This window comes from Triturus cristatus, chromosome 8, assembly GCF_964204655.1.
Source record: "Triturus cristatus chromosome 8, aTriCri1.1, whole genome shotgun sequence".
Classification (NCBI taxonomy): Eukaryota; Metazoa; Chordata; class Amphibia; order Caudata; family Salamandridae; genus Triturus; species Triturus cristatus.
This window is the reverse complement of record NC_140591.1, coordinates 1,681,038,717-1,681,053,026: the sequence shown is the minus strand read 5'-3', so window position 1 is coordinate 1,681,053,026 and position 14,310 is coordinate 1,681,038,717. Positions and strand designations below refer to the sequence as shown.

The window sequence follows — 14,310 nt, the reverse complement described above, 5'->3', positions numbered from 1 at the left end:
TTGCCGTAGTACTCACTGGCGCTAAAGGGAACTATTTTGGGTGTTGATGTGCTGTTTGTGAAAGGACAGCGTGCTGTAAATCCCATTGAAGTCCGCCAATGGCTGCAATGTGCTGAAACACTGCCCCGCGATACATGCTGGCGTGGGGGAAAGAAACATGTGAATGACAAAACCACAGAATAATGGGCGAAGTCTGGCTGAAATCCCCTATCGGTAATTACATTAGACACATACATTTAGGAAAATAAAAAGGCCTTGGCTAATACAGTCTTTAAAAGCCAATTGATCTGCCATTGACTGCCAGCCTCTTGTCTTTGGGAAAGAAAGAAAGAAAGAAAGAAAGAAAGAAAGAAAGAAAGAAAGAAAGAAAGAAAGAAAGAAAGAAAGAAAGAGAGACAGAGAGAAAGGAAGAAAGAAAGAAAGAAAGAAAGAAAGAAAGAAAGAAAGAAAGAAAGAAAGAAAGAAAGAACAGTATAACAAAAGAGAGGAAGTGGTCTGACGGCTAGACTGCCGACTTTGGTGCTGGAAACCAGGGTTCAAGCCTTGGGGTCGCGTCCACATCCTGTGATTCTGCGCAAATCACTTAACCTCCCTGTGCCTGGATGTGTCCTTGTGTAATGTAATCGGAGCTCATGTAAAGCGCTCCAACCTTCGTGTCGAGTTTGCGCTATATAATTCTGCATTAAAAAAAAGAAAGAAAAGAGGAAAGAAAAAGCAAGAAGGAAAGAAAGAAGCAAAGACAAAAAGAAAAAAGGAAAGGGGATAGAAAAAAGAAAGAAGGATAGAATGAAAGACGAAATGGCATACAGACAGGTAGGGTTACAAAGATAGAGAACCCATGAGCGTATGCTCAGAGTTCACATGAGCTGCTGGTATGTTGTGATAAAAGAGCAGTATTGGCAGGAGACAGGCACTGATGAAGCTGGAATGTGCCCAGTGCTCTCATCTGGTATAAAGTGCTGCGCTGCCACATCAAGCTCTGATCCAGGGGCGGCACTAGAGTAAAACACCGGCACTGGAGGGGCCTGCCTCGTGCACAGATGTGCTCCTTGTGAAAGGGCTCAAGCAGCCACTCAAAGTGAAGGTAGCCAGGGGCTGAAGTAGGCTGAGCCATTGCCCATCTGTAGGCTGTAGTGGGAGGAAGCAAACTATGAGTGACAACAGAAAAGACCAATAGATGAAGAGGGGCGGCTGAGAGCCCCTTTAGGAAAATATATTATACATAATGAAGAAGGACACATAATGGAATATAGCAACTTCCAGGACACAACATTATTATTTTTATTATCATCATTATTATTATTATTATTATTATTATTATTAATATTATTATTATCTTTTTATTGTTTCATGATTGCATATTTTTCATAAAACGTGCACTTTCATCTTGGAAGGTGAGTTTGCAGTGAGTGGTGGCGCGAACGAAGAACTGAGACCTCCTGTTTCTTTCATTCACATTCCTGCTCCCAGCTGCCCCAAGCATTAGTACGTGATCTTACACAGCAGTTGTTTCTTCTTGGATGCTTTAGATCTCCTAACACTGCTGAGAGGCCATTAAATCAGCTCATCATATCTGTATCCAAAGGACTCTGACTTCTGCAGCAAATCTTTGTGCTTCATAAGAGGGAGGGCCGGACACACATTGTCTCTGGGGCCCTGACCACGAACCCCGTTCTCTGGGTAGGATTCAGGGGTTGCATTCTGTCTCTTTATCCAGGATTCCAGAAGTCTACACAAATAGAAGAAGAGAAGCAAATTAACCACATGAACCTGCTGAATTTATGAACAGCTACTTGACAAAGATACCAGAGGAGGAAAAGCTTTACAGCAAAACAGCAGGCACTGACAAATGAGAGCGATGCAGGCACTGACAAATGAGAGCGATGCGGGCACTGACAAATGAGAGCGATGCAGGCACTGACAAATGAGAGCGATGCAGGCACTGACGAATGACAGCGATGCAGGCACTGACAAATGAGAGCGATGCAGAGCGACGCAGGCACTGACAAATGAGAGCGATGCAGGCACTGACAAATGAGAGCGATGCGGGCACTGACAAATGAGAGCGATGCAGGCACTCACAAATGAGAGTGATGCAGGCACTGACAAATGAGAGCGATGCAGGCACTGACAAATGAGAGCGATGCAGGCACTGACGAATGACAGCGATGCAGGCACTGACAAATGAGAGCGATGCAGGCACTGACAAATGAGAGCGTTGCAGGCACTGACAAATGAGAGCGATGCAGTGTTGGAAGGCGAACCCCGGGGGAGTCGGAGAGACCACCCAGGGGGGCCCCCACACTGTACGAAGTAGCCGAGCGCTGCTGAGAAGCCTCCTAGGAGAGGTCCTTCTCCTATACCGTACCAGCACAGTAACACCACTACACAGGACTCAAGGATGTTTATCAAGATGAACAATTCTTTATCAGCATTTAGGAAGTTACGGTTATCGATATATAAGAGGGGGGATCGAGGGATCCGCAAGAGTCTCAAAGTCTTTGGTAGGGACGGGGTAGCGGGATAGTCTTTGGTAGCAGCTGGGTAGGAGGGTACCTTAGGCCCAGTTCTTGTTCCTCAAGCTGGAGGGACTCCGTGTCCCGGAGTGGTCGAGCCGCGACGGCGTCAGCAGGGCTCTGGTGATCAGTTCGTGGAGCTTGAGCCGCGACTAGGTCAGCAGGGCTCTTAAGGTGGTTCAGTTCAGCTCGAGCCGCGACGACGTCAGCAGGGCTCTGGGGGAGGCTTCAGCGAGGTTGGGCCGCGACAGTGTCAGCAGGGCCCCGATGTTCCGTGAGGTTCCTTGTCTCAATAAGGTGGAGCCGCGACGCAGTCAGCTGGGCTCGTGGTATAGGTTCAAGCAAGAGTTCTTCTTCGTAGGGTCAGCCGCAATTCCATCAGCAGGGCTCCTGACTCCGGGATACAACTGCTGTTCCATTGCAGGGTTGCCCCAGATATAGGTCTGGAGCCCTTTGATGTCCGGACCCTTGCGCCTGGGGGGGGCGGAGAGGCCGGGCTGGGAGAGGCCAGGCGCCCAGCGGGAGAGGCGCCAGGCCCGGAGAGGCCGGAGGACGATCGCACCTAGGTGTGGAGGGACGGTGGGGGTCCCATCGAAACTCTCCTCCTCCGGGAGAGGTGAAGTGGCCATGCGGTGCCCCCTGGCCAGATCTTGGTGCCTCGATGTCGGGGCTCCGCTGGGGCCGATGCCGGGGGGAGCCGGGTTGCGTGGGCTGGTGCGTGGAGCAAGCATGGGGGGAACCCCGAAGAGATGAGGGGTTCCTGTGCGGCCTGGAAAAGGGGGCCGCTGAGGCGGGTGTAGGCCACCCGCTCGATGGTGCTCCACCGCTGCTCCCGGGGCAGCAGCCGTCGGCTGATGAAGGCCACGGGTCTGTCGAGTCCCTCCGAATCTACCTGGGACAGGACGGCCCCAATTCCATATTCGGAGGCGTCCGCCTGCACCACGAACTCCTTGCTGTAGTCAGGGGCCTGTAGCATGGGGGCAGTGCACATTGCCGTTTTGAGAGTCTCGAAGGCCGCCTGGCAGCGGGGAGTCCAGTGTACCTTCTTGGGCTGCTTTTTTGACGTGAGCTCTGTGAGGGGGCCGACAATGCTCCCATAGTCTCTGATGAATCGCCGGTAGTACCCGGTGAGGCCCAGGAAGGCCCGGACAGCTGTCTGGGTGGTGGGGGGTTCCCACGCCTGGATGGCATCAACTTTCGGTTGGAGGGGAGCCACCTGACCGCTCCCTACTTGATGGCCCAGATAGGTCACCGATCCTTGGTCTATCTGGCATTTGCTGGCCTTGATCGTGAGCCCGGCCCTTTGGAGGGCGGTCAGGACTGCCTTGAGGTGCCCCAGGTGCTCAGCCCAGTGGCTGCTGTATACGGCAATGTCATCTAAATAAGCCACGCTGAAGGCCTCTAGCCCGGCCAGGACCTTGTTCACTAGTCTCTGGAAGGTGGCCGGGGCGTTCTTCATGCCGAAGGGCATCACCCGAAAGTGGTAGTGCCCGTCAGGGGTGGAGAAAGCGGATCTTTCTTGGGCACCGGGGGTGAGCTGGATCTGCCAGTACCTGGCGGTGAGGTCAAAAGTGCTCAGGTAGCGGGCTGCCCCTAAGCGGTCGATGAGCTCGTCGGCCCGGGGAAGAGGATGGGCATCGGTCTTGGTAACAGTGTTCAGGGCCCGGTAGTCCACACAAAATCGTAGCTCCGGGGGGGTGCCTGGTGCGGCGGCTTTTGGCACCAGGACGACGGGACTCGAAGGGCTCGATGACCCCGAGGGCCAGCATCTTCGCCACCTCAGCCTGGATGCAGGCCCGCACCCGGTCGGGTACTCTGTAGGCTCTGTGTCGCACGGGGTGACTGTCCCCAGTGTCGACGTCGTGGACACACCATGGAGTCACCCCCGGAGTCAGGGAGAAGAGGGCCGCAAAGGGCTGCAACAGTTGCTGACTGTCGTGGTGCTGTTCCGGGGTCAGGGAGGGGGCGAGTTGGACGCCTTCGATGGTCCCGTCGTGGTCGCTGGTCCGCAGGAGGTCGGGTAGGGGCTCGGAGTCGCCTTCGCCCCCGTCGTTGGTCGCTAGCAGTAGGCTTAGTTCAGTCCGGGCAAAGTGGGGTTTGAGCCGGTTAGCGTGCAGAACCCGGAGGGGGTTCCGGGGAGACTCCATGTCGATCAGGTAGGTGAATGGGCTCTTCTTTTCGACCACCTTGAAGGGCCCGGTCCATTTGTCCTGGAGGGCGCAGGGGTCAACCGGTGACATGACCCAGACTTGCTGGCCCAGCTCAAACTCGATGGTAGATGCGTTTTGATCGTACCATCTTTACATGTCCTCTTGGCTGGCCTCGAGGTTGGCTTCGGCCAGGGCTCGGAACCTTCGTGTCTGGTTGCGGAGGGTCAGGAGGTATCTGTAGACGTCGGGAGGGGCATCTCGGGGCTTCGTCTCCCAGCCCTCCTTGACCAGGCTGAGGGGTCCTCGGACTGGATGCCCGTACAACAATTCGAAAGGGCTGAACCCCAGGGACTTCTGCGGGACCTCCCGATAGGCAAACAGGAGGCACGGCAGCAGGACATCCCATCTCCGCCGTAGGGGCTCTTCCAGGCCCTTGATCATGCCTTTTAAGGTTCTGTTGAACAGCTCGACCAGTCCGTTCCCCTTAGGGTGGTATGGGGTGGTGAACTTGTACGTGACCCCGCACTGCTGCCACAGGGACCGCATGTATTTAGAGATGAAGTTCGTACCTCGGTCGCTCACCACTTCCCGGGGGAACCCCACTCTCGAGAAGATCCCCATTAAGGCCCGGCCCACTACGGGGGCTGTCACTGTTCGAAGCGGGATGGCCTCAGGGTACCTGGTTGCATGGTCTACGAGGACCAGGATGAAGCGGTGACCCAGGGCGGTCTGGGGGTCCAGGGGCCCTACGATGTCTATTCCGACCCGTTCGAACGGGGTGTTGACTGCTGGGAAGGGCTGGAGAGGGGCTTTGACCCGTCCCGCCGTCTTTCCGCTGGCTTGGCAGGTCTGGCAGGACCGGCAGTGGTTGTCCACGTCCCTCCGCATCCGGGGCCAGTAGAAGTGGGTCACCAGGCGGCTGTGGGTTTTGTCCTGCCCCAGGTGCCCAGCGAGGGGCACATCATGTGCCAGGTTAAGGAGGAACTCCCGGAATCGGAGGGGGACCACCAGCACTCGACTGGCCCCTAGTTCTGCAATCTTCTGCTCGCTGTACAGTAGTCCTTCAGCCCAATAGACCCAGTGGGTTCCGGTCTGGTCACCGTTGGCCTGAGAGGCCGCTTGTTGCCGGACTCCTTCAAGGGAGGGGCAGGTCTTCTGTTCCTGCAAGAACTGTTCTCTGGTGGGGCCCCCGTCGTGGCGCCATTGGGCAAGTTCCGGGAGTGTGCCGAGAGAGGCGATCTCGTCCGGGGGGGGGGGGCACCGTGGATCTGGCATCGGTGTCCGCTTCTTCCTCGCTGGAGGCAGGTGGTGGCACGGGCCCCTCGGGCTTGACGGTGTCAGCGACCATGGACGAACGGGGGGCCTGGGCGGCCATGGACCGGGTGGTGGCGCAGGCCCATTTGGGTAGTCCTAGCATTCGGAGATGCTCTCGCCGCTCCACTTGAGCCCAGGGGGAACTCTCGAGGTCGTTCCCCAGGAGGCAGTCCACCGGAGCGTCGTCGCGGACAGTCACCTTCAGTATGCCCGTCACCCCTCCCCATTCGAAGGGAATCTGTGCCATCTAGCACATGTTCTCGCTGTTGTCGGCCGTCCGGACAGGGCATAGCACATTCGGCAGGATCTGTTCGGGGGCCACCAGGTGGCAGTGGACAGCGGTGACACTGGCTCCGGTGTCACGGAGGGCTTCGGCCCGTCGTCCATTGATAGTGACCCACTGTTGGTACTTCTGGGTGTTGCTCGGGATGGGTGTTCGGGGCACCATTTCTCGGATGCCCAGGCAGACCAGGGACATGGCCGCCGGCTCCCACTCAGTGGCGCCGTCCCTCTTCGGGCTAGGCTCGGGGAGGTGTGTTGCTGAGGCGGCCCCCGAGGCGGACTCCGGGGCGGCCTGGCTGGGATGTCCCAATTCCTGTTTGACCCTCCTCCCCCACCGCGCTGGCAGGGGGGTCCGGTGGGGTTTCGCTGGTACTCCCCCATCAAGCTCCGGGGGACTCGGGTGTTGACCCATCGATCGGCCTCGGCGGCGAGCTTCCACGGCTCGGTCAGCTTGCTGTCGAGGAGGTGTTGTCTTAGCTCCACGAAGCAGTTGTTGGAGAGGTGTTCCCAAATAATGAGGTCGGCCAGCTGCCCGTAGGTGGTGACCTTGCTCCCCTTGATCCAACCTTCTAGGGCCCTGCTGAAAAAGTCAACATACTCTACCCACGTGGTACCGGGGATTTTCTTGCAGTCTCTGAAACGCTGGCGGTACATTTCCGCGGTTAGTCCATAGCGGGTGAGCAGGGCCTCCTTCATATGGTCGTACGAGGTCATCACCTCTTCCGGGAGCTGGAGTAGGGTGTCTCGGCCCTCGCTAAGGAACCGACCCCATAGGCCGGCACCCCAATCCTTCCGGGGTACCCGATGGGAGGTCATGGCCACCTCGTACGCCTTAAACCACTGCTGGATGTCGTCGTTTTTATAGTACTCCTTGACAACATCTTTGGGAATATGGACCTTGGCTTCGGTGGGCGGCAGAGCGTCTCTATTGCTGGGGGTGCCGGTCTCCCCCTTCTGGGCCTTGAGCTCGAGTTCTTTGAGGCCCCGCTCGTGTTCGAGGGTCAGCCTTTTCTCCTCCAGCTCTCGATGCCGCTTCTTCTCCTCTATCTCCTCTTGTAGCCGTAGCTGTTCCATGGCCAATTTCTTTTCGGCCAGCAAGAGTTCGCCGTCCAGCCGAAGTCGTGCGAGCTCTAGCTCATGGGTCCGGACCTTCTCCCGCTCTTGTATTTCTTCCGCGGAGAGGCCGGTTTCCAGGCTGTTTCTCCTTCCGTTCGCGGGGGTCGGTGCTGGTGGCGTGGCTGCATTCAGGGCCAGGGGACCTTCACTCTGGGAGGGACCCGCCTCGGACTCTATCCAGGTTCTCAGGGCTTCCTGCATCTCTTCCTTGGTACCTAGGCCGGTGGTCGCAATGCCCTTGTCCTTGCAGAACTGTTTTAACTCTTTGTGCGTGTACTCTTCCAATCGTTCTGGTTGGAACTCCATGGTCTCTGTTCGTCTGGATGGATAGCGAGTGGGTTACTTGCTTGTACGCTCTGCGTTTGGCTCGGATCCCGTCGCTGGCCACCAAATGTTGGAAGGCGAACCCCGGGGGAGTCGGAGAGACCACCCAGGGGGGCCCCCACACTGTACGAAGTAGCCGAGCGCTGCTGAGAAGCCTCCTAGGAGAGGTCCTTCTCCTATACCGTACCAGCACAGTAACACCACCACACAGGACTCGAGGATGTTTATCACGATGAACAATTCTTTATCAGCATTTAGGAAGTTACGGTTATCGATATATACAAGGGGGGATCGAGGGATCCGCAAGAGTCTCAAAGTCTTTGGTAGGGACGGGGTAGCGGGACAGTCTTTGGTAGCAGCTGGGTAGGAGGGTACCTTAGGCCCAGTTCTTGTTCCTCAAGCTGGAGGGACTCCGTGTCCCGGAGTGGTCGAGCCGCGACGGCGTCAGCAGGGCTCTGGTGATCAGTTCGTGGAGCTTGAGCCGCGACTAGGTCAGCAGGGCTCTGGGGGACGCTTCAGCGAGGTTGGGCCGCAACAGCGTCAGCAGGGCCCCGATGTTCCGTGAGGTTCCTTGTCTCAATAAGGTGGAGCCGCGACGCAGTCAGCTGGGCTCGTGGTATAGGGTCAAGCAAGAGTTCTTCTTCGTAGGGTCAGCCGCGATTCCATCAGCAGGGCTCCTGACTCCGGGATACAACTGCTGTTCCATTGCGGGGTTGCCCCAGATATAGGTCTGGAGCCCTTTGATGTCCGGACCCTTGTGCCTGGGGGGGGCGGAGAGGCCGGGCTGGGAGAGGCCAGACGCCCAGCGGGAGAGGCACCAGGCCCGGAGAGGCCAGAGGACGATCGCACCTAGGTGTGGAGGGACGGTGGGGGTCCCATCGAAACTCTCCTCCTCCGGGAGAGGTGAAGTGGCTATGCGGTGCCCCCTGGCCAGATCTTGGTGCCTCGATGTCGGGGCTTCGCTGGGGCCGAGGCCGGGGGGAGCCGGGTTGCATGGGCTGGTGCGTGGAGCAAGCATGCGGGTAACCCCGAAGAGATGAGGAGTTCCTGTGCGGCCTGGAAAAGGGGGCCGCTGAGGCGGGTGTAGGCAAACGGGTACAATCCAAGGGGGACCTCGAAGGGAGGAGGAGTCCCTGGCGGCCTGAAAGGGCGGCCCGTTTAGGCCGGTGCGGGGGACGAGCACAATCCAAGAGGGTTAAGACCACGCCACGAGGCCGGGTCCAACATGCAGGCACTGACAAATGAGAGCGATGCAGGCACTCACAAATGAGAGTGATGCAGGCACTGACAAATGAGAGCGATGCAGGCACTGACAAATGAGAGCGATGCAGGCACTGACAAATGACAGCGATGCAGGCACTGACAAATGAGAGCGATGCAGGCACTGACAAATGAGAGCGTTGCAGGCACTGACAAATGAGAGCGATGCAGGCACTGACAAATAAGAGCGATGCAGGTACTGACAAATGAGAGCGATGCGGGCACTGAAAAATGACAGCGATGCAGGCACTTAAAAATGAGAGCGATGCGGGCACAGACAAATGAGAGCGATGCCGGCACTGAAAAATGAGAGCGATGCGGGCACTGAAAAATGACAGCGATGCAGGCACTGACAAATGAGAGCGATGCAGGCACTGAAAAATGAGAGCGATGCAGGCACTGACAAATGAGAGCAATGCAGGCTCTGACAAATGAGAGTTGCAGGCACTGAAAAATGACAGCGATGCAGGCGCTGACAAATGAGAGCGATGCAGGCACTGACGAATGACAGCGATGCAGGCACTGGTAAATGAGCGCGATGCAGGCACTGACGAATGAGAGCGATGCAGGCTCTGACAAATGAGAGATGCATACACTGAAAAATGACAGCGATGCAGGCACTGACAAATGAGAGTGATGCAGGCACTGAAAAATTAGAGCGATGCAGGCACTGACAAATGAGAGCGATGCAGGCACTGAAAAATGAGAGCAATGCAGGCACTGACAAATGAGAGCGATGCAGGCACTGAAAAATGAGAGGGATGCAGGCACTGATAAATGAGAGTGATGCAGGCACTGACAAATGAGAGCAATGCAGGCACTGAAAAATGAGAGCGATGCGGGTACTGAAAAAATGACAGCGATGCGGGCACTGAAAAATGAGAGTGATGCAGGCACTGAAAAATGAGAGCGATGCAGGCACTGAGAAATGAGAGCAATGCAGGCACTGACGAATTACAGCGATGCAGGCATTGACAAATGAGAGCGATGCAGGCACTGACGAATGAGAGCGATGCAGGCTCTGACAAATGAGAGATGCAGGCACTAAAAAATGACAGTGATGCAGGCACTGACAAATGAGAGCGATGCCGACACTGACGAATGACAGTGATGCAGGCACTGACAAATGAGAGCGATTCAGGCACTGAAAAATTAGAGCGAGGCAGGCACTGACAAATGAGAGCGATGCAGGCACTGAAAAATGAGAGCGATGCAGGCACTGACAAATGACAGCGATGCAGGCACTGACAAATGAGAGCAATGCAGGCTCTGACAAATCAGAGATGCAGGCACTGAAAAATGACAGCGATGCAGGCACTGAAAAATGAGAGCAATGCAGGCACTGACGAATGACAGCGATGCAGGCACTGGCAAGTGAGAGCGATGCAGGCACTGACGAATGAGAGCGATGCAGGCTCTGACAAATGAGAGATGCATACACTGAAAAATGACAGCAATGGAGGCACTGACAAATGAGAGCGATGCAGGCAATGAAAAATGAGAGCGATGCAGGCACTGACAAATGAGAGCGATGCAGGCACTGAAAAATGAGAGCGATGCAGGCACTGACAAATGAGAGTGATGCAGGCACTGACAAATGAGAGCAATGCAGGCACTGAAAAATGAGAGCGATGCGGGCACTGAAAAAGTGACAGCGATGCGAGCACTGAAAAATGAGAGCGATGCAGGCACTGAAAAATGAGAGCGATGCGTGCACTGAAAAATGAGAGCGATGCAGGCACTGACAAATGAGAGCGATGCAGGCACTGACAAATGAGAGCAATGCAGGCACTGATAAATGACAGCGATGCAGGCACTGACAAATGAGAGCGATGCAGGCACTGAAAAATGAGAGCGATGCGGGCACTGAAAAAATGACAGCGATGCGAGCACTGAAAAATGAGAGCGATGCAGGCACTGAAAAATGAGCGCGATGCGTGCACTGACAAATGAGAGCGATGCAGGCACTGACAAATGAGAGCAATGCAGGCACTGATAAATGACAGCGATGCAGGCACTGACAAATGAGAGCGATGCAGGCATTGACGAATGAGAGCGATGCAGGCTCTGACAAATGAGAGATGCAGGCACTGAAAAATGACAGCGATGCAGGCACTGACAAATGAGAGCGATGCCGACACTGACGAATGACAGAGATGCAGGCACTGACAAATGAGAGCGATGCAGGCAATGACGAATGACAGCGATGCAGGCTCTGACAAATGAGAGATGCATACACTGAAAAATTAGAGCGATGCAGGCACTGACAAATGAGAGCCATGCAGGCACTGACAAATGAGAGCGATGCAGGCACTGAGAAATGAGAGCGATGCAGGCACTGACAAATCAGAGCGATGCAGGCTCTGACAAATGAGAGATGCAGGCACTGAAAAATGACAGCGATGCAGGCACTGACAAATGAGAGCGATGCAGGCACTGACGAATGACAGCGATGCAGGCAGTGACAAATGAGAGCGATGCATACACTGAAAAATGCGAGCGATGCAGGCACTGAAAAATGACAGCGATGCAGGCACTGACAAATGAGAGCGATGCAGACACTGATGAATGACAGCGATGCAGGCACTGACAAATGAGAGCGATGCAGGCACTGACGAATGAGAGTGATGCAGGCTCTGACAAATGAGAGATGCATACACTGAAAAATGACAGCGATGCAGGCACTTACAAATGAGAGCGATGTAGGCACTGAAAAATGAGAGCGATGCAGGCACTGACAAATGAGAGCGATGCAGGCTCTGACAAATGAGAGATGCATACACTGAAAAATGAGAGCGATGCAGGCACTGACAAATAAGAGCAATGCAGGCACTGACAAATGAGAGCGACGCAGGCTCTGACAAATGAGAGATGCAGGCACTGAAAAATGACAGCGATGCAGGCACTGACAAATGAGAGCGATGCAGGCACTGACGAATGAGAGCGATGCAGACTCTGACAATTTAGAGAGGCATACACTGAAAAATGACAGCGATGCCGGCACTGACAAATGAGAGCGATGTAGGCACTGAAAAATTAGAGCGATGCAGTGACTAACAAATGAGAGTGATGCAGGCACTCACAAATGAGAGCGATGCAGGCACTGAGAATTGAGAGCGATGCAGGCACTGACAAATGAGAGCGATGCAGGCACTGACGAATGACAGCGATGCAGGCACTAAAAAATGAGAGCGATGCGGGCACTGAAAAATAACAGCGATGCGGGCACTGAAAAATGAGAGCGATGCAGGCACTGACAAATGAGAGCGATGCAGGCACTGAAAAATGAGAGTGATGCAGACACTGACAAATAAGAGCAATGCAGGCACTGACAAATGAGAGCGATGCAGGCACTGACAAATGAGAGCGATGCAGGCTCTGACAAATGAGAGATACAGGCACTGAAAAATGACAGCGATGCGGGCACTGACAAATGAGAGCGATGCAGGCACTGATGAATGACAGCGATGCAGGCACTGACAAATGAGAGCGATGCAGGCTCTGACAAATGAGAGATGCATACACTGAAAAATTAGAGCGATGCAGGCACTGACAAATGAGAGCGATGCAGGCACTGACAAATGAGAGTGACGCAGGCTCTGACAAATGAGAGATGCAGGCACTGAAAAATGACAGCGATGCAGGCACTGACAAATGAGAGCGATGCAGGCACTGACGAATGACAGCGATGCAGGCACTGACAAATGAGAGCGATGCAGGCTCTGACAATTTAGAGATGCATACACTGAAAAATGACAGCGATGCAGGCACTGACAAATGAGAGCGATGTAGGCACTGAAAAATTAGAGCGATGCAGGGACTAACAAATGAGAGTGATGCAGTCACTCACAAATGAGAGCGATGCAGGCACTGAGAAATGAGAGCGATGCAGGCACTGAGAAATGAGAGCGATGCAGGCACTGACGAATGACAGCGATGCAGGCAGTGACAAATGAGAGCGATGCAGGCTCTGACAAATGAGAGATGCAGGTACTGAAAAATGAGAGCGATGCGGGCACTGACAAATGAGAGCGATGCAGGCACTGATGAATGACAGCGATGCAGGCACTGACAAATGAGAACGATGCAGGCACTGACGAATGAGAGCGATGCAGGCTCTGACAAATGAGGGATGCATACACTGAAAAATGAGAGCGATGCAGGCACTGACAAATGAGGGTGACGCAGGCTCTGACAAATGAGAGATGCAGGCACTGAAAAATGACAGCGATGCAGACACTGACAAATGAGAGCGATGCAGGCACTGACGAATGACAGCGATGCAGGCACTGACAAATGAGAGCGATGCAGGCACTGACGAATGAGAGCGATGCAGGCTCTGACAAATGAGAGATGCATACACTGAAAAATGACAGCAATGCAGGCACTGACAAATGAGAGCAATGTAGGCACTGAAAAATTAGAGCGATGCAGGCACTGACAAATGAGAGCGATGCAGGCACTGAAAAATTAGAGTGATGCAGACACTGACAAATGAGAGCGATGCAGGCACTGAAAAATGAGAGCAGTGCAGGCACTGACAAATGAGAGCGATGCAGGCACTGCCAAATGAGAGCGATGCAGGCACTGAAAAATGACAGTGATGCAGGCACTGACAAATGAGAGCGATGCAGGCTCTGACAAATGAGAGATGCAGGCACTGAAAAATGACAGCGATGCAGGCACTGACAAATGAGAGCGATGCAGGCACTGATGAATGAGAGCGATGCAGGCTCTGACAAATGAGAGATGCATACACTGAAAAATGACAGCGATGCAGGCACTGACAAATGATAGTGATGCAGGCACTGACAAATGAGAGTGATGCAGGCACTGGCAAATAAGAGTGATGCTGTCACTGAGAAATGAGAGCAAAGGATTCACTTAGAAATTAGAGCGGTACAGGCACTGACAAATGACAGCAATGCAGGCACTGACAAATGACAGCAATGCAGGCAATGACAAAGGAGAATGATCCAGGTGCTAAAAATGAGAGCCATATGGGCACTGACAAATGAGATTGATGCGGGCACTGACAAATGAGAGTGATGCAGGCACTGACAAATGAGAGTGATGCAGCCACTGACAAATGAGAGCGATGTAGGCAGTACAAAGGAGAATGATACACGCACACAAAAAATGAAAGCCATATTTGCACTGACAAATGAGAGCTATGCAGGTATTGACAAAGAAGAATAATGCAGTCACTGAAAAATGAGAGCAATGCATGGAATGACAAATGAGAGCGATGCAGGTACTGCCAAATGAGAGTGATGTGGGGCCTGAAAAATGAGAGCGATGCAGGCACTAACAAATGAGAGCGGTGCAGGCACTGAGAAATGAGAGCG

The 14,310-nt window shown here is 54.2% G+C and overlaps 1 protein-coding gene across 1 annotated transcript in view; it reads right to left on the bottom strand.

Moving 5' to 3' along the window:
• Positions 1 to 1,381: 1,381 nt before the first annotated feature.
• LOC146808594 (tyrosinase-like) overlaps positions 1,382 to 14,310 on the bottom strand; it is a 110,263-nt gene continuing 97,334 nt past the window's right edge. Inside the window, exon 4 of the mRNA XM_085620646.1 lies at positions 1,382 to 1,729. Within this exon, the coding sequence (XP_085476772.1) occupies positions 1,555 to 1,729 (175 nt within the window). The 3' untranslated portion in view covers positions 1,382 to 1,554. The remainder of the gene's footprint in view (positions 1,730 to 14,310) is intronic.